Source organism: Spermophilus citellus (genome assembly GCF_964194105.1).
Source record: "Spermophilus citellus genome assembly, chromosome: 7".
Classification (NCBI taxonomy): Eukaryota; Metazoa; Chordata; class Mammalia; order Rodentia; family Sciuridae; genus Spermophilus; species Spermophilus citellus.
The window spans coordinates 75,972,291-75,995,585 of NC_138188.1; the positions used below are offsets into that span (position 1 = coordinate 75,972,291).

General features: G+C 37.4%; 1 protein-coding gene across 7 annotated transcripts in view; it reads left to right on the forward strand.

The window, feature by feature from the left end:
• FXR1 (FMR1 autosomal homolog 1) overlaps positions 1-23,295 on the forward strand; it is a 70,389-nt gene that overhangs the window by 14,285 nt on the left and 32,809 nt on the right. For all 7 annotated transcript variants that reach the window (XM_081301251.1, XM_081301256.1, XM_081301250.1 and 4 more), the window contains exons 2-3: positions 10,201-10,253; positions 11,970-12,063. In XM_081301251.1, coding sequence (XP_081157377.1) covers positions 10,201-10,253; positions 11,970-12,063 — 147 coding nt within the window. The remainder of the gene's footprint in view (positions 1-10,200; positions 10,254-11,969; positions 12,064-23,295) is intronic.

Consider the following 23,295-nt stretch of genomic DNA (forward strand, 5'->3'; position numbering starts at 1 on the left):
TGTAAGAGGCACTGTTGCTAATTAATGAGTTATGATTTTATATTTTAATTTTTTTGGTGGGTATAGCTATTGAACCCAGCGGTGCTTTACCACTGAGCCACATCATAGCCCTTTTTATTTTGAGACAGAGTCTAAGATCCTTCTGTCTCAGTCTCCCAAGTTGCTGGATTACAGGCATGCACCACTGAACCCAGGCCTCTCTTAGTATTATTATGTATACTTTAGAGGTCTCCTTTAAACACTTGCATGCATAAAATGGGAAATGGAAGGAAAATAGGTCAAGCTGGGCATGGTGGAATACAATTGTAATCCCAGTAGCTCTGGAGGCTGAGGCAGGAGGATTGGGAGATCAAGGCCAGCCTCAGCCATGCAAAGTGCTGAGCAACAGTGAGAACCCTGTCTCTAAATAAAATACAAAATAGGGCTAGAGATGTGGCCAGTGGTCATGTCCCTGGGTTCATTTCCTGGTATATCCCCTCAACCAAAGGGAAAACAATGGTCAAAACATCTTCACATTAAGATGTTTGTTCTCACCATATGTTTCTGAGTGCCATGGAGTGGATTGATGCTGCAAAGCATACTTTAAAAGTGCTCTCTCCTCATTGGGCACAGTGGCGCCTGCCAAAATCCCAGTGACTCCGGAAGCTGAGACAGGATCACAAGTCTGAAGCCAGTATCAGCAATTTAGTTTAGACCTTTAGTAACTTATTGATCCTCTCTCAAAAAGGGTTGGGGTATTGCTCAGTGGTTAAGCATCCCCTGGATTCTACTACCTTGTAAACCCCCTACCCCCCAAACAAAACAAAACTCATGTATCTCCAGGATTTGTTTTTTTTCCAAGAATTTGTCATCTACACTGTAAGGTATCAGAAGGTGTTAACAGACCCACCTTCTTGATAAGAAACGCCAGTCCTTCCTAAAATGATTTTTCATTGGTTTATTGACTGAAGTCAAGGGGTTTTAATCAAGTATTACAGAAAAATTGCATGCAAACAAAAGTTTGAGCATATCCTGACTGCCATGTGGATATCAGCTATTCTAAAATTGCCCTCAGCTGTAAGAAGCATCCTGATTTCTGAGATTTTAATCATTAGAATTTAAGCTGGGAAGGTAGACTGGGCCAGAGAATGAACCAGTAAGTAAAATGATAATTATTAGGGGATAGCAAGTGATAATCGTTGTGAGAGTTGTTGAAAAACAGAAACCTGAGGTGGTAAATTTTGTGTTAAACATGCCAGTAACTTCCTTTTTCCTAGGCTATATCTTTTTAATGAGATTTATTCTCAACAGTAATCTTCAACTTATGTGTTGGGGGAGAACGAATAGAAGAAAGGCTCTATATCTATAGCATCTAACAAACTGAGCCCAGTGTCTCTAGTAGAGCAGAATTTAATAAGAGTTTATTTTCAGAAATACAGTGCTTTATCACAAGTTTGCTTCAGGAACTAAACTATCAACTGCTACTTATTTTTGGTTGTTTGTGATGGGGTGTTAATATGAATTGAATCCAAGATCTCGCCCAGGTGAATATGTGCTTTTCTACTGAGCTGCACCCCAGTCATTTATTTATTTGTTTGTTTGTTTATATATATTTTTGAAACAGGGTCTTGCTAAAGAGTCAAAGTTGGCCTCAGATTTTGGATCCTCTTGCCTCAGCCTATTGAGTTGTTGGGATTTCAGGCAATACTAAGCAACATTTTTAACACTTTGTAGAAAGAATAAAAAGTGTGAAATTATTTTTGACTGTGGTGTCAGATCTTAGAGAAAAATGTTTCTTTAATTCCAGTAATCCATGGCAAAAAAAACAAAAGGCAAATTTTGATACAACTATTAAAACTAATATTACTTGAATTATACCATAAGAATTCTTTGTCAAGTGTGAAGGAAGCAGTAATGTGAATCTGATAGTTTCTTTGCGTGTTCAGGAGAATAAGTGTGAACTGGAGGCTTAGATCCTTGACATCTCTTTTTTTACCATGAAAAAATTTGTTTTTGAAAACAATTTTTTTCATGATTTAAACTATGAAAATTTTTAATAGGTTTTATTCACTTTCTTTTTTTGGTACTAGGTTATTTTATTTATATAGAGACAGGATGGATCTCAGGAAGTTACTTAGAGTTTACCAAATTGCAGAGGCTGGCTTTGTACTTGGGAACCTCCTTTCTGAGCCTCCCAAGATGCTGGGAATTTCAGGAATGTGCTACTCCTCTGTTTTACTTTTGTGAGTGGAATTATCAAAAAGTTAATGACTGCACTGAGGAATGGTTCCTGATCTCCATTTAGAAAGATGCTAGTGTTTCTCCTAGCTTTTCTTTTGCTGTTAGTAGTTTGTTTTGCAATCTGTGTTTCTGACAATTTTGAAATTTAAGCACACTGGGTGCTAGAGTGCATGGGGGCCTGGTTTTGGCTCCCAGGTCTGTTTGGGGGGAAAAATGAAATATAGCATTTGACACTTTGGACTACAAATCTTGGATTTTTGGTTCTGGACTTTGCTTTTCATTCTAAGTTTCACTGTGTGGATTCAAGCTCTTGAGTTCTTGATTACAGTTTATGGTCGTTTGTGGAGTATTCATGTTTTTAAGTTTGTTTTCCTTTTATAAGGAGTTTAGTGTTGTAAATTGTGCACTAGGAATGAATTGGTGGTTTTTATTTTTTCCCCCCTTTTTCTTTTGCAGTGGTGGTTAATATTCAAAGGAATTTTTCTGGGTGAGGATGATGTTTGTAATGGGTTTAGTAGAATGGTCTCCAAAGGATTTATGGATCTCTACTTAAGATTTCTTAAGCCATTACTCAAGGCCTCTGATGTTGTTGTGTTTTTTAAGCAATAAATTTCTTTTAAATTAAAGCCCGTGTCTTGGACATAACTGATTTTCCAGTTGGCAACTAGATTTTGACGTTTTGTTCTGGAACTATAAAAGGTACCAATTTTCTCCTGATGATATTGCTTCCAGAGTAAATCTTTTTTTTTTTTTTTTCTTTTTCTGCGAATACCAGGGATTGAACCCAGAGGTGAGCAACTGTGCATCCCTTTTTAATATTATATTGAGATTGGATCTCCCTAGGTTGCCCACGCTAGCCTTGAATTTGGAATCCACTTTCCTTAGTCTCCCCAAGCTGGAATCAGAAGTATGTGTCACTACTACCTCCACTGCTGGACTTAAATCTTGTCATCTGGTTCATAATGATGGAAAGAGCTGCAGAAAGATGAGATTTTTAAACTGGTATTTATAAACTGGGGTATGAAATATAGCGGTTGTGTAGATACCTATTGTTGTAATTTTCCTTTTCTTGAAAACAAGGGGCTTGGAAGGTTCATAAGTAAAAATTTGTCTATCATAATATAGTGTCATTAGGTAACTTTCAGCCAGGTCCATAATTTATTTTTTTCTGATTTTGGCTACATTTAAAATACCAATCTTTCAACTTTTTTTTTTCTGTTGACTGGGGATATTTATTCCATGGAGTGCTTTTACCACTGAGCTCCATCTCAGTCCTTGTTATTTTTTGAGACAGTCTTGATAAGTTGATGAGGGTCTCCTAAATTGCTGAAGCTGATCTCCAGATCCTCCTGCCTTTAGCTTCCCCAGTTGCTGGGATTACAGTTGTGTACCACTGAGCTTGGGCCAGTGCAGTCTTTCAGCACTTTTTTCCCCCTTCCCGGCCTGGACTGGAGATTGAACCCAGGGGCACTCTACCACCAACCTACATTCTTAGCCCTTTTTATTTTATTTTGAAAAAGGTCTCATGAAATTGCTAAGGCTAGCCTTGAATTTATGATACTCTTCTCTCAGTCTTCTGAGTATCTGGGATTACAGGTGCATGCCACTGTAAGGCTCTCATCTTCCTACTCTCAACCACATTGCTAGCCAGTCCTTTTTAAATTTTGAGAGAGGGTCTTGCTAAATTGCTTAGGGCCTCACCAAGTTAGTTGCTGAGGCTGGCTTTGAATTTGCTTGCAATGCTTGTGCCTCAGCCTCCTGAATAGCTGGGATTACAGGTGAGTGTCACAAAACCTGGTAATTATTGTAGTATTAAAGTAAGCATTAGCGCTTGATATGTACCTGCCTTCGTTTCCAATTTCAGTGCCTTTAAAATAACAAGGTAGATTTTATATTTCTCCAGAATAGAGTACATATGCTCCCTTAACATTTTAGTGGGATTCCATGGAAATTATAGGTTAATTTTAGGTGCATATGGAAACTTACATTATCAAAACTTATATAAGAAGATGGTGCTTTGTTTTTCTAAATTTTCATTTATAATCACAAGTGTTTCAAAGATTTCTGCACATAGGTCCTGTACTTCCCTTAACATGATGATATCCCATTCCAGTTTTTAATTGAGGGCCTTAGTAAGATTTAGTTTTTCAGTGAGTAAATTTTTAGTGTGAGTAGAATACCTTTTTTCTTTTATTTTTTCAGCTTACTGTTTAAAACTTTTTTTTTAATATCTGTAAGTGTATTGATTTTTGATTAATTTTCTGCCTCACTGTATCACTAAGGAATGTTTTCCTTTAATTTCTATTTTAGGGTAGATTGCATTTGAAAAGCTTCACTTAGAATTCCCACTGCTCAGGGATTCCTGCTACTTTGTCCAACTGCCCTCCTCAGTGTACATTTCAATTCATGGTATTCCTTTGTGTGAAGTCCTGTTTGCTTTTGTTTGTTTGTTCAATCAGACATGGGGATAAAAATTTAAGATTTTGATCACCCTTCAGATATGTTATAGTGCCTTATTAATTAAGTTATAGTTAAGAGTATCCATTCTAACCAGATATTTGGCTAAATAAGTGACTAAAGTGAACATTTCATAATGATGCTTTGGAAGCTTTCCCGTTTGTATATGTATGGGAAGAAGAAAAAAAAAACGTAAAAAGTTTTGAGAAACACAGTAGTCTTATTATCATGATGTATGATCAGACTTCCCCATTGGATACCTGAAACTGGATAGTATTATTATTATTTTTTTTATATAGATACCTTTTCAAGAAAGTGAATTCAAAATTTATTGCTTATTTCTGGAATTTTCCATTTAAGAGTTTTGGATTATAATTGACAGTTGGGTAAGTAAAACTGTAGAAAGTGAAACGGATGATAAGGAGGGTCTATCGAGTTCTGGGCCAGATGAAAGGCCTAAAGCCTTTCTGTGTCATGTGCAGACAAAAGTGGCTATTGTTAACGGTGCATTTTGACAGTGATTTTTGCTAAAGACCCAACCCTGACTTTTTTGGGTCTATTGTACAAATGACAACCTAGCATTGTTCTGGTGGCTTGGAGAACACCAAAGCACCTTTAAAAATAGTGCCTGTGTGTGTGTGTGGGGGGGGGCTGGGGGCTGGGGTTTTGGCTTAGTGGTGGAGTGCTCCCTTAGCATGCACAAGGCACTGGGTTCTATCCTCAGTACCACATAAATGTAAAATAAAGATATTGTGTCCACCTAAAAACCTAAAAAATAGATAGTGCCTGTATTATGTTAAATGGACTAAGTGTTAGAGATCTGGTCATTAGAAGTACTTAGGTCTGGGACTGTGTGTGTAGCACAGTCATAAAGCAATTGCCTAGATTGTAGGGGACCTTAGGATTCAGTCCCCCAGCTCTGTGGGCAGTGGGGACATAGTAAATACCTTATGCCTATGAATTAGGATTTGACGAGTAGAATATAAGGAATTGTTCATTATAAATGTTTTTTTCCCTCTCAGTACAGGGGATTGAGCCCATGGGTGCTGTATCATTGAGCTACATTACTAGCCCCTTTTTATTTTTTAAGACCGTTCTCCTTGAGTTGCTGAGGCTGGTCTTGAACTTTGAATACTCCTGCTTCAGCCTCCAAAGTTGTTGCCTACTAGTACAAATGTCTTAAGATACTTAAATACTAGGTATTAGGTCTTTTATTTGGGTGAGGGGACATATTCCAAGCAATTTTAAGTTATAATTAGTACATATTAATTATACTAATTAATGTTTCTTTATGGCATTTCCACTCTCCCTATGGCTTACCCCTCCTTTGACAATTCCCCTCTTTCTTCCCTAACCATTACCCCTTCTTTCCCTTGGTCCCCTTTCTCTCCCCCTTCTACTTTTATGTCATTGTTTACTCAAAGCATTTTTTTTCTAGATTTCATGAGAGCAAACTTGCAATACTGCTTTGTGTCTGGCCTATTTCACTTTACGTGATGATCTCCACTTTCATCTATTTTCTTGCAAACGACATTGTTTCATTCATCATTATGGTTGAATAATACTATATTGTATATAAACCATATTCATGTGTTGCATTTAAACTGATTCCATAACTTGGCTGTTGTGAATAGTGCTCTGTAAATATGGTATGTAGGCCTTTTTTGTATGCTGGCTTTGATTCCTTTGGGTGGGTGTGTGTGTGTGTGTGTGTGTGTGTGTGTGTAGGAGTGGTATAGTTGGATAATACAGTAGGTCATTTTCGTTTTTCTTTTTTAAGGGAATCTTCATGCTTTTTTATAGTGGATGTGTAGTAATTTATATTCTCATCGACAGCGTATATGTTAAGATCCTCCTGCTCTTGTCTGTTCATTCCTTACTAGCATTGCTATTTTTACCAGTATTTAAAAAAATGTTTATTCCTGATAATAGTCATTCTGACTGAACTGAGATGGAATCTCAGCGTAGCTTTATTTTTTTGAAGGTATAGGGGATTTAACCCAGGAGGATTTTACCACTGAGTTACATCTCCAGCCCTTTTTTATTTTTTGAGACAGGATCTCACTAAGCTGCTGAGGCTGGCTATGAATTTGTGATCTTCCTACCTGATCCTCAGCTTCCCAAGATGCTGGGATTACAGGTGTGCACCATCCTGCCTGGTCTCAGTGTAGTTTTGATTTGCATTTCCCTGATGGCTGAAGATGTTGAGCATTTTTCATTTATTTATTGGTTGTTTACGTTTTTATTTTGAGAATGGTCTATTTACCTTAATCTATTGTTTCTTATTGTGGAAAGAAATTACCAATAAGGATGGATTTCTAAAGGTTTGTTTATAGTTTGTATAAATGTGCGAAATTGACACATTCAGGGGTGTAAAATATTTGTGGGGGAGTGATTAAGCATGGTCTTCCTTCCCTCTGTCTTTCCCTCCCTCCCTTCCTTCCCTCTGTCCCCTTCCCCGTGTCCCCATACACAAACACACCTACACACCTGTACACCTACACACACACCAGGGTTTGAACCCAGAGGTGCTTAACCACTGAGCCAAGTCCTTAGCCCTTTTCATTTTTTTTTTTTTTTTTTGAGAAAGGGGTCTCCCTAACTTGCTGAGGCTGACCTTGAACTTGAAATCTTCCTACCTCATCCTTAGAGATTGTAGGCCTGCCCCACCACGATGGGCTAAGCATGGATTTTTAGATTGATAAAAAAAATTTTATTATGATTATACCAGAATTTTCTGTTGGTTTGGAATTCTGATTTGTATTCTATTATACAGAAACTAGAAAGATTCACTGTCCAAACTCAAGTTTCTTGTTGAAGGATTGGAAGTGTTAGTGAGAGTTGAAAATATGACTAGAATCTGATGGTAAGAGATGATTTACTAATTAATATTTATGAACTTGGAAAATTTCAGTTCTGAAATTTTTTTTTTTCTGAAATATTTCTTAAAAACTGAGAATCCCAGTTACATGAGAGGATGAGGCAGGAGGAGTGCACAATTGAGGCTAGCCTGAGCAATTTAGCAAAAAAACTGTCTGAAAATCAGAACTGGAGCCATGATCTCACCGAGTTCCTTAAGGGCCTTGCTGAATTGCTGAGGCTGGCTTTGAACTCATGGCCATCCTGTCTCAGCCTCCCATGTAGCTGGGATTCCAGGCCTGTGCCACCACCTGGTGGTTATTAGCACTCTTGAAACAGGAGGTAATCCTCTGAGTTTTAGAACTCCTGAGGCTATTTGCATGGAAATATGCTATAGCACAAAGCAGATGAGATAAATGGAATTTGGGACTGTAGAAGAGAAAAGGGACAAATTACAAAGATAATTCAGTTGAGTAGCAAATATGACTGGATGGAACTAGAAGATCACCTACATTTCTGCCCTTGGTCATATTAAGTTATTAAAATAGTGATAATCGCAGCTGTTACTTATGTTCTCTTAGACTTCCTTCAGTTTCAAAGATTTTTCTGGGATTGATCTGCTTTTGGGTTTTTAATCACTGACAGATTGTTTCATGTACATATATACATACATACGTGTGTGTAAATATATTTGTATATTTTTTTCTTTTTGTACTAGAAAAGACCATTTTTTTAAAGAGAGAAGAATTTTTCAATATTTTTCAGTTTTGGGCAGACACAACATCTTTTTATTTTATCTTATGTGGTGCTGAGGATCGAACCCAGCGCCCCGTGCATGCCAGGCGAGCGCATTAGCACTTGCCATATCCCCAGCCCCAGACCAGTCTTTTTGTGCTTTTTGAACTCAGGGGCACTTTACCACTGAGCCAAATTCCCAGGTTTTTTTTTCCTTCCTTCCTCCCTCCCTTCCTCCCTCCCTCCCTGTCCCTATCTCCCTCCCTCCCTGTCCCTATCTCCCTCCCTCCCTCCCTCCCTCCCTGTCCCTATCTCCCTCCCTCCCTCCCTCCCTGTCCCTATCTCCCTCCCTCCCTCCCTCCCTGTCCCTATCTCCCTCCCTCCCTCCCTCCCTGTCCCTATCTCCCTCCCTCCCTCCCTCCCTGTCCCTATCTCCCTCCCTCCCTCCCTCCCTGTCCCTATCTCCCTCCCTCCCTCCCTCCCTGTCCCTATCTCCCTCCCTCCCTCCCTGTCCCTATCTCCCTCCCTCCCTCCCTGTCCCTATCTCCCTCCCTCCCTCCCTGTCCCTATCTCCCTCCCTCCCTCCCTGTCCCTATCTCCCTCCCTCCCTCCCTCCCTGTCCCTATCTCCCTCCCTCCCTCCCTGTCCCTATTCCCTCCCTCCCTCCCTGTCCCTATCTCCCTCCCTCCCTCCCTGTCCCTATCTCCCTCCCTCCCTCCCTCCCTGTCCCTATCTCCCTCCCTCCCTCCCTCCCTGTCCCTATCTCCCTCCCTCCCTCCCTCCCTGTCCCTATCTCCCTCCCTCCCTCCCTGTCCCTATCTCCCTCCCTCCCTCCCTCCCTGTCCCTATCTCCCTCCCTCCCTCCCTGTCCCTATCTCCCTCCCTCCCTCCCTGTCCCTATCTCCCTCCCTCCCTCCCTCCCTCCCTGTCCCTATCTCCCTCTCCCTCCCTCCCTCCCTCCCCCCCCCCCCCTCTCAAGGCCTCACTGAATTGCTGAATTGTACTTGGGGTCCTCCTGCCTCAGCCTCCAAAAATTCTAGGATTACAGATGTGTCATCATGCTTGGCATTGTTTTGTAATTTAATTTGCTCAGAATAGTGTCTGAAATATAATAGATATTTAAATATTAGTTAAATATTTAAATTGTTTTTCATTATTTTTTTCTTTTGATTCTGGAGATTAAATCCAGGGACTCTTGACCATTGAGCTGTGTCCCCAGTCCTTTTGTTTTAAAATTTGAGACAGTTGCTGGCTGGCCTTGAACTTGAAATCCTTGCTGTAGCTTCCCTAGTCGCTGTGATTACACGTGTAAGCTATCATGCTGGGCTTTAACACAGTTTTGTTTTTTTTTTTTTTTTAAAGGGAAAAGAGAAGTAGATAAAAAAGATACTGTTAAAGCTACTATTCAGAATGCCTTTATACTTTAGGTGGCTACAATTTAATATTTATGACATAATTTAATTGTTCTTACTCTGTCACTTGTTGTGTTGGATATTTATTTAATTTATAGTTTTATGAGGTAATTAACTATTAAACTGTGCTCAAGAATATGCAAGTGTTAGAACTGAGGTAAATTCTGGCACCAGATTACAGACCTTGACCCTTAGACACAGTTCAAAACACTGTACTCTAGTCGCAGCACTAAATTCTGACTTATTGAGCCAGAACATATAATCCAAGGATGAACATTTATTTTTTGCTGAATTCAAGATAGGTGGTACTACATTAAAAGTGTGGTTCAGAGAATTTAAGTACTTAAACATCATACATTTCACAAAAGGAGATGAAACTGAAACCCATACCTGCCTAAATTCAAAACCCTATGTTCTTTTAAGTATTTTACATTGACTTCATATCTAATTGTAGCTTTATAGGATTATGTAATGTTTAACAATAATGATGAGATTTTAATGTTTTGTTTCTCTGCAGGGATTTATCAAAGATGTTCATGAAGATTCCCTAACAGTTGTTTTTGAAAATAAGTAAGTTATTTTTTCAACAAAGATTAATTTTATAGAGTGGAAGTACTAATCTGTGTTTGCATGTTCCTACTGCCAGTAAGCCAAATGATTTTGTTTTTAAGTGGAAGTGCATTGGGTGCTTGATCACCTTATGAGTTCAAATAAGCCCAATTTTGGTATCCTTTCACTCCTTTTTCTGCTCCTGGTTTTTTTTTTTTTTTTTTTTGTTCTTGTTCTTTTTTTCCCCCCAAGTCCTTTGTCTTTGCAAAACATGTATGGATTTGATTCAGTAAGTTTTTGTAGAAAATAAATGCAACATCAAGTGATATTGTAATATGCTTAAATTGTAATCCCAGAATTTTGAAATGATACTGTAAAAGGCCTTCCAAATGATTAATATTAGAGAAAATAAAATATCAGACCACTTTAACTGCTTGGTTTTAATCAATATGAACTAATTCCACAAATATTGTAAGGGCTAGGCAGTCTAAAGTGAGCAAGACCGTACGTAAGCTAGGCTTGGTTGAGAAGGCTTATAAAAGAGCACAATTTAATTGACAGTGAAAGAACTGTTCAAATTCCACTTTTAAGCTGCTTCTGGTACTGCCTGAAAAGGTCTTTGCTTGGAGCTGGGGGATTTTGCGCAGTGGTAGAGTGCTTGTTACAGGAGGTCCTGGGTTCAATTCCCCAGCACTATGCACACAATATAATAATAATAAAAGATGTCTACCAGCTGCTTCATATAGAAAGCAGTATTGAGATGATGTCTCTCTTTGAGCATCTACCATTTTGACCATAATGGTGAAAAGGAAGTACACTTCAGTTTTGTATTTGGCAACTGTTGCTTTACCCAGCTTTGGCAGATAAAGGCTTTAGAACATTTTTATATGCTGGTATACGTTCCAGACATATAACGTGTGAGAATTTAAGAGTAGGGAAAAATGTTTATAGCTTTATCAGTTCATCTTAAAATACAACAGGACCTATCAAGTAAGCAACAGCTAAATGACTAATTTAGTATATTCGTATTTGTTATAAAGAAAGACCAAGTTTTTCCTAGGTCCTAATTATAATGTATGTATCCATTGTAGAAAAGATAAATTGAAAAGGACAATATGAAATGTTTTGTAATTCAACTATTCAAAAAATTACCTTTAAAAAAGTTTATTTTTTTTGAATACTGTGGATCAAGCCCAGGGTTGTGTGCATGATAGGCACACACTTTATTCCTGAGCTGCATGTCCCACCTAAATTGCTGGTTTTTTTTTTTTTTTTTTGTACTTCTGAGCATGTGCATGTAGTTTTTATTTTGTAAATCTATGAAACTTTATAATTTTTGACAAGTCACATAGTTGTGTTTGAAATAAATTAATCCCACCATTTTTTGGCAGCTGTGTAAATGTTACATTATTTCAAACCTTAGTGGTTACTCTAAACTTAGTCTCTTATTTGCAGAATAAAGCCGTAAACCATTCTTAACAATGAGTAATTTGGAAAGTAATACACTGTTATCAGTGTTGATTATTTATAAATTTCATCGAGTCATGTAAAATCTGTTCTACCTCAATGAAATTATTTAGGAAATTAGAGTATTAATATGTCTTTTTCCTCTTTAGGGAAAATTAAATGAAAAGCTAACCTGAAAATATATGGCATTAAACATAGACTATATAGCTTCCATATTAGATGCTGTTTAGAATATGTATTTTAAAATTCATTCCTTTTCTAATCCTTCAGTTGGCAACCAGAACGCCAGGTTCCATTTAATGAAGTTAGATTACCACCACCACCTGATATAAAAAAAGAAATTAGTGAAGGAGATGAAGTAGAGGTATGTGTATTTAAATTTCTTTTCTTGTGGTGCCACCTTTTTGTTTTTAAAAAAAATATTTTCTTAGGAAAATGTTTTTAGCTGATAGAGAACAAATCTTAATTCCTTTCTCTTGGAAATGTAGTGGTACTTGAGACTTGGAGTCAGAATTGGATTCGTATCTTGGCTCTGGTGTTTTTAGCTGTGTGAGCTTGATCAGGTTTCTTTTATCACTAAAATGAAAATAATTTGAACATTAAGGATTATAGTGCATTTGAATTGATTTTTATACAGTCTGGCACAGAACTAAATGGTGTTATTATAGTTTTTGTTTTTCTGCCTTTTTTCTTTTTTTTGGTACCAGGGATTGAACCCAGGGGTGCTTAACCCCTGAGCCACATCCACAACCCATTTTATTTTATTTTTTGGGGGACAGATTCTTACTAAATTACTTGGTACCTTGCTACGTTAATGGGGCTCTTGCCCCAGACTCCTGACTTGTTGGTATTATAGGCATGTACCACCATGCCTGGTTGTTTTGCTTCTTTTGATTGTTGCTTCAGTATCTTAAAATTTTCGTAGTTATCCTTTATTAATTATGATTGTTAATATAGTTTATATGTAATCTGAAATGTAATTATTTGAACTGCCTTGTGGAGTATTTTCAATGTCTGGAAAAAATTTTGAAAGTTCAGAAAAAGAAAGAAAATCCCATCTAATAGAAAAAATACTGTCCATGTTTTACATTTTCTTCCCCTCCCAAATAGGTTTCTTTTGTAAAAATTTTTTTTTGTATAGGAATTGAACACAGGTACACTTAACTATTGAGCCACATCCTCAGCCATTTTTATTTTGAATTTTTATTTTGAGACAGGGTTTTGTTAAGTTGCTGAGGCAGACCTTGAATTTATAATCCTCTTGTCTCAGCCTCCCAAGTTGCTGGGATTACAGGTGTGGGCTTACAGTGTCCCCTTTCTTTCTTCCTCTTTTTTTTTTTTTTTAACATTGTTAGAAATAATGAGGTACTGTAAGAAATCAGTCACATGCTTGAAAGTGGGTGGGCAAGGCAAACTTTTACTTCTTAACAGAAAGGCTTACTACAGAACCTGGCTTGCAAGTTTACCTGGTGGGATGTTCCCTGGTTAATATACCTAACATAGTGATGCCTTTTGCCTTGATTGGAGGACTCAGATATAGTCTATGCAGTTGGCTAATTTTAAAATTGAGGCAGTCAAAGGGAAGGGCTGTAATTAAAATGGCTACATTTGGATCCAGTTAAGGCTGAATACTATATTTTGAAAATGGCCCACCAGACCTGCTGTTTCTCACAGCACTTAATAGATTTTGAATAGCTTTCTCTCTGATGCTCACTCTTTGGGTTTGTTTGTTTGTTTTGTTTTTTGGGTGCTGGCGATTGATCCCAGCAGTACTTAACCATTGAGCAACATTTCATTCCTTTTTAAGTTTTTATTTTGAGAATGGGGGTCTTGGCCTTGAACTTGTGATCCTCCCTCCTCAGCTTCCAGCTTTATTGGTTATATGCATGTACTTTGGCACCTGGCTCAGTGTTGATAAGTATGCCATGTCTGCTGTTACCTAATAAAGAAAGTTGAAAACAACTATCAAATAAGTGCAAACTCTGGACATGGTGTCCCATGCCTGCAATCTCAGTTACTAGGAAGCCTGAGGCAGAAGGATCACAAATTTGAGGCCAGACTGGGTAACTTAGGGAGACCCTATCTCAAAATAAAAAAGGCTGGGAATATAGCTCTGTGGTATAATGCTTTGTTTATAATCCCCAGTACTACCCTTCGCTCTCTTGTCCCCCAGGGGACAAAAAAGTGCAATGATGAGTGTAATCGATATTGAAGATTCAGTTTTTTTGGTTTAATTTGTGATATTCCTCATAGATACTTAAATTTGCTAGGTTTTCCCCCCAAGAAGTTAGCTTGATAGTATTGAAGTCATTCTGAAGTTTCCTCTGTGCTTAGTTGATGTAGAATTGAGAAGGTGAACTGGTAGGGTAAGAATTCTTTTAACTTATGAAATGTTTGTTAGGTGAGCTGGTAGGGTAAGAATTCTTTTAACTAATTAAATGTTTGTTTCTGGTAATGAGAGCTAAACCCAGGGCCTTTATGCATGCTAGTAGGCAAGCACTCTACTAGTGAGCTGCATTCCCCGCCCTATCTCAATTTGTGTGTGTGTGTGTGTGTGTGTGTGTGTGTGTGTGTGTGTTGGGGGGTGGCTGTGTGTGGGGATGGGTGGGTGTGGGGTATACTAGGGATTGAACTAAGGGTTGCTTAAACACTGAGCTACATCCCCAAGCCCTTTGTATTTTTTGAGACAGGGTTTTGCTAAGTTGTAGAGGCTGGCTTTGAACTTCCATCCTCCTATATCACCCACTTGCTAGGATTGTAGTGTGTTCCTCCATGCTTGGCCTGTCTCAGTGGCTCTATAAACACAATACTTTCTCAGCTGCATAATTCTAAGCACTGTTTTTTTTTTTTAAACCCAGATATTGGGGATTGAACCCAGGGGAACTTTACCACTAGGTTATATCCCTAGCCATTTTTCAAATTTTGAGATAGTCTTGCTAAGGTTTTTTTTTTTTTTTTTTGAGGTGGTAGTACTAGGGATTGAACCAAGGGCCTAGTGCATGCTAGGCAAGCATTCTCCAGCTGAGCTATATCCCCAGCTCAAGTCTTGCTAAGTTGCTGAGGCTGGCCTCCAGTTTGTGATCCTCTGGAGTCCCTGGTTTTTATTTCAGGGTATGCCAGTGAGCCTGGCTCTAAGTACTTTTACCTGCCATTATCATTCTTCTTCTTTTTTTTTTTTTTAAGTGATAAATTTCCTTTGAGCCTCTCATAAATCTAGTTATTATACCACGAAACCAAAATTATAGTGATTAAACCCCTGACAACCTAAAACCTAAATTCCTGGCCATTTTAAAATTCAGCCTTGATTTTAATTATTCTAAGTTCAATGTGTGTTTTTTTTTTAGCTTTTGCTAATTCAAAAGTATTTATGTTTTAATTGTGTTAGGGTACTAAGAACTTTGTTTTGTAAGTAGACCTGTGAATGTAGTCTGGATGATTAGTGTTCTTGAGGGAAATGTCACTGTGCTGTGGAGAGACACAAGGAAATAGTGGTGAAGTAACTGCTGCAAATGAAGGAACCTGAGGTAGGTACTTGATGGGCACTAAGGATTATGGCAGTGATGTAGCAGATTATTGTACCCTGTTCATTTGGAGTTAGACTGTAATGAAAAAATTTTCTCTATTAAAAGTTCTGTGAGCATGGAAGAGGCTTGATTTTTTTTTTTTTTTTTTTTTTTTTTATTCTTCAAACATTTTTATGTAATTTTTTTTCCTGGAATTACAGAATAAAAAATGAGAGATCAAGTGAGGAATGTTTTAGTTATTTTGGAAGTTTCTAGAATTAGAAATGTGTGGAGGTAAATTTTGAGATAGTTTTTTTTATACTTTTTGGTTGTTGTCCAGACACTTATTAGTAGGGAAGGTCTTAAATAAAAAAGCTAGTCTTAATGAGGTACTGAGGATATCAGTACCTCTCCCTAGTTCAAATCCATGGAAGCCTGTTCTTGTTCCTATTATCTTATGTGACCTTCCTCCTGTGAGCAAAAAACCGAGGTATTTCAAAAAACAGGTATTTAGAGGATCCTAGATTCTTTCTTTTTACTTTGGTTTTTTATTTTTTAAAATTTTAAAAATAATTTGGCTCTGGTAAAATTTGCTACTTTTGTGAATCACGACCAAAAATTTAAGATTTTTTTTCTTCACTTAGGAAAATATAAGAAAAAAAAATTTAAGCCACATGTTAGTTATCATCCATGTTTGCTTGTTTTTTTCCACCATTTGTTAGGAATCTATTCAATGTCCTGGGCTATTTAGAAATTCTGGTTGTTAGTGCTTTCTTTTTTTTGAACAAGGTAGCTTTTTGGAAACTTAATACCCCTCCCTTTAAATTCAGAGTAGTAAAGCTTAATATATAAACATGAAATGACAATTATATAAAGCACAAATCAAATCTATCCAATTTGTGTAGGTTTGCTTGTCACCTGAGTTTAAATCTCTTTTTTTAGCTTTTATTGCATTCACAGTTTTTCCTTTGCGTGTGCAGAGTGTATAATTTTTTCAGTTGTGGAAAAAATTGAACAGTTAGACATTGGAACTACTACTTTTTTAATTTAAGTACCAACAAAATAGTTAATATTATGGAATTTTTAGTATTGATCCTTACAAGTTCAGTCACTGGATCAAAAGCCATGCATATTGAAGTTTTTGGTTGATAGTCTTTTCATTTTTTTGGTGTTGGGAATCAAACCAGGGCCTCATGCTTGCAGGGCATGAGCCTCAGCTCTTTATTTTTCAAGGATGAGGAATTGGGTCCTGCTATGTTGTTACTCAGGCTGGCCCCATCCTCCTTTAGTCAGGCAATCCCCCCTGTGAGCATTTGAAGAAGGTAGGATTTATGGTGCATCCCACTGCACTTGTCCATGAAGTTTTTGTTATTTTTTTTAATTTAAAGGAAGAGAGCAGGAATTTTATTAAAAGGGAAAGAAAATGACTTGGAATCCTTCTGGCTCCTTGAAACTGGGAGAGGGGCAAGAGTGCTCCTGTAGGTTTTTTTTTTTTTTTTTAATAATGGTGCTAGGGAGTGAACTGGAGTGGGGAGTACTTGACCACTGAGTCACATCCCCGGCCCTAGAGCACCTCACCATTGCTGAGGCTGGTCTTGAACTCCTGATTCTCCTCTCCTAGCCTCCTGAGCCACTGGGATTAAAGGTGTGTGCTCACCACGCCGGGGCCCCGTGTAGTTTTCTTTTCTTTCTTTCTTTTTTTTTTTTTTTTTTTGAGAGAGAGAACTTTTTTAATATTTATTTTTTAGTTCTCGGCGGACACAACATCTTTGTTGGTATGTGGTGCTGAGGATCGAACTCTGGCCACACGCATGCCAGGCGAGCGCGCTACTGCTTGAGCCATATCCCCAGCCCCCATGTAGTTTTCTATATAGGAAATCTTTTTGAAAATTTTCCCTCTGTGGTACTGAGGATTGAATGGGGGTGGAGTGGGAGCCTGCCACTGACCTACATTTCCAGCCCTTTTTGTTTGTTTACTTTTGGTACCTTGACTTAAAGCAAGGGATGCTTTTGCAACATTCACAGCTCTCTATTTTTTATTGTGAGTCAGGGTCTCACAATGTTGCTTAGGGCCTCACTACGTTACTGAGGCTGGCCTTGAACTTGTAGTCCAGTCCTCCTGTCTCAGCCTCCTGGGTTGCTTGGATTATAAGTGTTTGCCACTGTGACTGGTTTATTTTTGTTTTGAGAAAGTGCTTGGTAAGTTGCCAGGTTCTTGAACTTGTGATCTTCTTGCTGAACCTCCCAAGTTGCTGTGGTATAGGCATGCACCACTGAGCCCAGCTCCCTTTCTCTTGTATATATCTTAGAATTTTACTACTATTATTATACCAGTTTACCACTTTTTCTTTCTTTTTTTTTTGTCCACTTCCCTCATCAGTCCAAGATAACATTGAAAGCACTAGAAGACAAAAATAGATTTATGTAGGTAACACAAATTTCTGTTTGAGAGTCTTGGTTATGAAATATTTTTCCTATATACACAGTAGTTTTTTCAATCCTTCTGGAATTTTGTTCAATAGCAGAGGTAAACTGATATGTAGAAGAGATACATAAGGCTGGGTGGTGGGGAGGTACCCAGGAAGCAGAGTTTTCATGCTTTTCTCTGAGTGTATATCAGTACATCAGTGTGTACTAATCTGGAAGCTCCACCTATGTGGTGGTTTTTTTTTTTTTTTTTGGTAGAAGGATTGAACCCAGGGGTGCTTAACCACTGAGTCACACCCCTCAGCCCTTTTTATTTTTCATTTGAGAAAGGGCCTGGCTTAGTTGCTTAGGCTGGCTTTTAATTTGTGATTCTCCTGTCTCAGCCTCCCAAGTAGCTGGGATTACAGGCCTGTGCCACCTTGCCTGGCTCCACTAATCTGCTTTTTTTTTAAAAGAGAGAGTGAGAATTTTAGTATTTATTTATTTATTTTTTTAGTTTTCGGCGGACACAACATCTTTGTATGTGGTGCTGAGGATCGAACCCGGGCCACATGCATGCGAGCGCACTACTGCTTGAGCCACATCTCCAGCCCACTAACCTGCTTTTTAAGCAGATTATTTCTGGCTAACATAATAGTCTGTTTCTCTTCTAAATTCTGAATATGTCATTGGTTGTAGTATTTCCTGTGAACCCCCTAATCTGGGCATAATTCAAGTCTCAATCAAAATATCAAAAGTTTTTGCATGTAACAGCATTTTTTATATTTTAAATCATTTCTAGTATGGCAGAAGTGTAAATATTTGTTATACTGTGTTTAGTTGATGATAAAGAATTACTTTTATTTTTCTGAATACTTCTGCAACTTTTGGTAGCTTGAATCCTCAGATATCAAGTATTGACTATATTAGCTAATGTTATATACATTGAAGGTATGGAAGTTGAAACCCAATTTAAGTTTCAAATATTATTTTCTAATATTTGCTACGTTGTTTGGCCAGTTTCATGATGAGCTCACAGCTTGTTCTTTTGCAGCTCTAGAAATCCTTCTTCTCCACGAAGGGATAAATGCCTTTGATTTGGCTGTTTTTTTTTTTTTTTTTTAAATATTTATTTTTTAGTTCTCGGCGGACACAACATCTTTGTTGGTATGTGGTGCTGAGGATCGAACCCGGGCCGCACGCATGCCAGGCGAGCGCGCTACCGCTTGAGCCACAACCCCAGCCCTGATTTGGCTGTTAGTAATAAATTTTAGGACAAAAATGATCCAGGAGAACTCTTTCTTTTCCCTGCCTCCCTCTTTGTTTTCTTTCCTTTTGGTGGTAGGGATTGAACCCAGGGACTCTTTACCCCACTAAGTTATATTCCCAGCCCTTTTTATTTTTACTTTTTTTTTTTTTTTTCGTACGGGAGATGGAACTCAGGGGTGCTAAGCTACAGAGCCAGCCACCACCTCCCACCCCTGCTTTTTTAAAGTATTGGAGATTAAACTCAGGGGCACTTAATGACTGAGCTATATCCCAGCTGAAGCTTGCCTGGAACTTGTGTCCTCCTGCCTCAGCTTCCCAAGTCATTGGGATTATAGGGGTGTGTGCCATTGAACCTCGCTGGAGAGCTTTCTTTTGAGTTCTCCAGGAGTTGCTTGAGTTGTCTGTTCGTGAATATTGATCATTTCATATGATTTACTCCAAAGTACTTAAAAAATAGGTTGGCTGCTTGAACACTAGGTTTTGTCTCTCTGTGGCCCTTTATGAAACTTATATGAAGTTAGAGCATGTTAAATCAGTGTCATGGTCTGCTAGTGACATAAATAAGGTTCACTCTGTTTCATAGTAGAAAGTTGATTTTCCCGGAGCCAGATTGAGCAAACTGTATTTTTCTATTGTTTACTGCTAGGAACATGTAACAATGAATGACTTATGTCTTAAATTATGATGTACCAATTAAAAATTGATTTCCTAAAGGTCTAAAATGCAAATGTTTCTTTTAAAATCTAATTAATAGCTTTTTATTTGACTTCAAAATGGGGGCATGTTTTTTAAAAAAATCTTTATTGTAAACATTTAATGTGTTATTAAATTTTTAACTATTGGTTCAGTGATTGTTTTTAAATTTTTTTTTGGTCCCAGGGATTGAACCCAGGGGTGCTTAACCACTGGGCCACCTCCCCAGCCCTTTTATTTTTTAGTTTTAGACACGGTCTCAACTAAGTTGCTGAAGCTGACTTTGAACTTGTGATCCTCATGCCTCAGCCTCCCAAGTTCCTGGGAATATAGTAGTGTACCACTGTGCCTGACTTATTGATTGATTTTTGTTGACCAGTGATAGCTAAGAAAATATGTGCATTTTATTTATTTTTTTTTTAGAGAATCTTAATATTTATTTTTTAGTTTTCGGGGGGACACAACATCTTTGTATGTGGTGCTGAGGAACATCCCCAGCCCAATATGTGCAGTTTATAAAATTGAAGTACTGGGAAAATGAAGAGTTCTTTTGATTCTCTTTATATACTTATTGGAAGGATGGTCAAATCCATCCTCTTCACATGACTTCACATGTGACGTTTTGCTTTTTATTGTAGATACCTGCCTTGTTCAGCAAGTAATACACAACAGATAACGTTACATACTAAGACTTACATCTCAAGCTGTGTATCATTTTATAAGGTTTTCTATTTTGGGTTTAGCATATTTTAAATTAAAAATAATTTGGTTTTAAATTTTAAGGTTTTCTGATGTAGTACAATAATGGGCTTGTTATTATGTATGACATGCCTTTCTACTTTCAGCTGTGGTAGATTGTGAGGCATTAAGGTCAGACATATTTTCATTAAAAAGGTATCTTGACATTAAGATAATCTTGAAATTAGATAAAAACAGGAATGAAAATCATTTAATGTGGGTGTGGTGGTGTATGTTTGTAATCCCTGTGGCAGGGAGGCTGAGGCAGGAAATTGCAGGTTCAAATCCAGCTTCAGCAACTTAGAACCCTAAGCAACTTGGTAAGACTTTGTTTCAATTAAAAAAAATCTTAAAATAGGACATAGCTGTATCATAACTTTTTAATGTTTTATTTATACAAAAATAAAATGTAAATGTATGGTATACTATCAAAAGATAGGGAGTTTGATTTTTGTAGCCAACATGAAGTTTTTAGCTGTTTTAATTTAGTCTTTTCATAATACCAAGGCCATTGTTAGCCTTACTGCTTGGCAGATGCTCACACATGGAAGAAGAGCATATATATTCTTCATTATTTTTCTGTTTTGACATACTGCCAGTTTCTGGGGGCATAATATTGTCAAGAAAGTTGGTATGAAACTTATTTTTTAAAAACATATCAGCAGTAATGTCAATGAGTTACTGTCATGTAGGTAGATAAATTGATAATAGTATATTCTGAATATTATTAAGCTTGCTTTTCTTTTCTTTTCCCCTGCTACTGGGGTTTGAAGCCAGGGCTTATAATATGGTAGGTAAGCACTCTATCACGGAGCTATATCCCCAGCCCTTTTTATTTTATTTTGAGACAGGGTCTCGCTAAGTTGCCCAGGCTGGCCTTGAATTTGTGATCCTCCTGCCTCAGCCTCCTGAGTCGCTGGGATTACAGGCGAGTTGCTGGATTACAGGCATGTACCACCATGCCTGGCCTAAGCTTGCTTTTCTTATGTGCATTTTCTAGTTCTTTGTGAATTGTAATGATTTAAAATGGCAGATACATAGGAACAGAACTTATATATTTCATATGTTGGAAAATGGGTCTTTGTGATGAAGCATTCAGTTTTATAGTTTATTATTTGTAAAATTTCTTTAGGAAGTCTGTTTTATAATAAAGTGTATATAAAGTTAGGGTATGGAAAAATGTTAAAAATTATGGTGTTCTATCTTTATTTGGTATTTCAAAAGGCATAGTCAAACTTGAATGAAAAATTAACTTTAGGGCTTCAGATTGGAGTACCAAAATCAATAATGGTTGCATGCTTGAATTTAGAGATTATTTTATAACAAAGTTGATAGAAGTAGGGCTCATTTAGTGAAAAGATCCTAAAACTAGTGTTTTGAGATTTCATCCTTCCCATTTCTGTCTTTCAATAATGAAACATGGTAGTCTTTACTGAGTTCTATTTGGTTTTAGGTTTCTTACAGTCACTCCTTTATTTCTGTTCCATTTTAAACACTTTCGGTTTGAAGAGACATTGGGGTGTTAAAAATGATGGGAATTGCTTTCAAGGGTTAGTTTGAGTTAAGTGAAATCTGAGAATGGGAGTTTCTATTCCTGTTCACAAATCCATTCAGTAATCAATATTAGTGACATAGTTCAGTAGGCTACAATTTAATGTTGGGTTATTTTTTTTTTAATATTTATTTTTTAGGTGTAAGTTGGACACAATGCCTTTATTTTATTTACTTATTTTTTTTAAGAGAGTGAGAGAGGAGAGAGAGAGTTTTTTTTTTTAATATTTATTTTTCACTTCTCGGTGGACACAACATCTTTTTTTTTTTTTTTTTTTTTTTTTTTGTGTGTGTGTGTGGTGCTGAGGATCGAACCCAGGCCGCACGCATGCCAGGCGAGCGCGCTACCGCTTGAGCCACATCCCCAGCCCTAATGTTGGGTTATTAAAGAGATTTTTCTTTTTGGGGGAGGAGTACTGAGGAATGAATTCAGGAGCACTCAATTACACTTGATTTGTATCTCCAATGATTTGACTCCATACTACTAAATTGGAGCCAAATCAATAGTGGTGTTACTTAGGTTCAGGGACTTAGATTTTGTTGCCTTTATCTTTCAGAACTAAAGTTATTAATGATACTTACAGACATGCATAAATTAGGTAGAAAACTGAATCCAGGTCCCCTACCCCCCTTTAAATTTTAGAGTGGTGCTGGGATTGATTCCAGGGATTTCATGCCCATTAGGCAAGGACATGTCCATGGAGCTACACCCCTAGCTTGGTGAATACATCATTTTAATATTTAGTGAGAATTAAAGCCACCAGGCACTTGAAAATATTTTCTCTTCTGTAAACATGCTACATATGAATTAAGTTTCTAGAAGGTTAAGCTTTGATGGAAATAGAATAAAAGAGGTTTAAGTAATTTAATATTGTCCTTTTAGCAAATCAAGCTTGAGGTGCCCAACCACTGAAGTGTAGTGAAGTTCATATTAATAAAATATAAAATGTAATTCTGTTTTTGATTCCATATTCCTTGTTTTGATGATACGTAAGCCTAAAATGGATAAAATTCTCTCAGTATAGCTAATTACTCATCAGCTGTTATTTGTGATTCTAAAACTCAGTACGTCTTGTAAATATTGATATCACATTTTAAATATTTTTCTGAAAAGATCTGTTGTTGTTGGGCACTGTCTATATGCCTGTAATCCTAGTGACTGTAGGAAGGCTGAGGCAATAGTGTCTCATGGTCAAGGCCATCCTCATCAACTTGGGACCTGTGAGACCCTCTCTCAGATTTAAAAAGGGTGGGAGTATGTGGCTCAGTGGTAGAGTGCTCCTGAGTTTAAGCCTCCGTAGTACAAGGGAAAGTAGTATAATAAAGATCTATTGTTGTTACTTATCATTTTGTAGTTCATTTTACATTCGGATTATCAGAATGCAATACTTGAAAAATAGTTTGAAACAGTGTGGGTTCCAGTTTTATCAAAGATT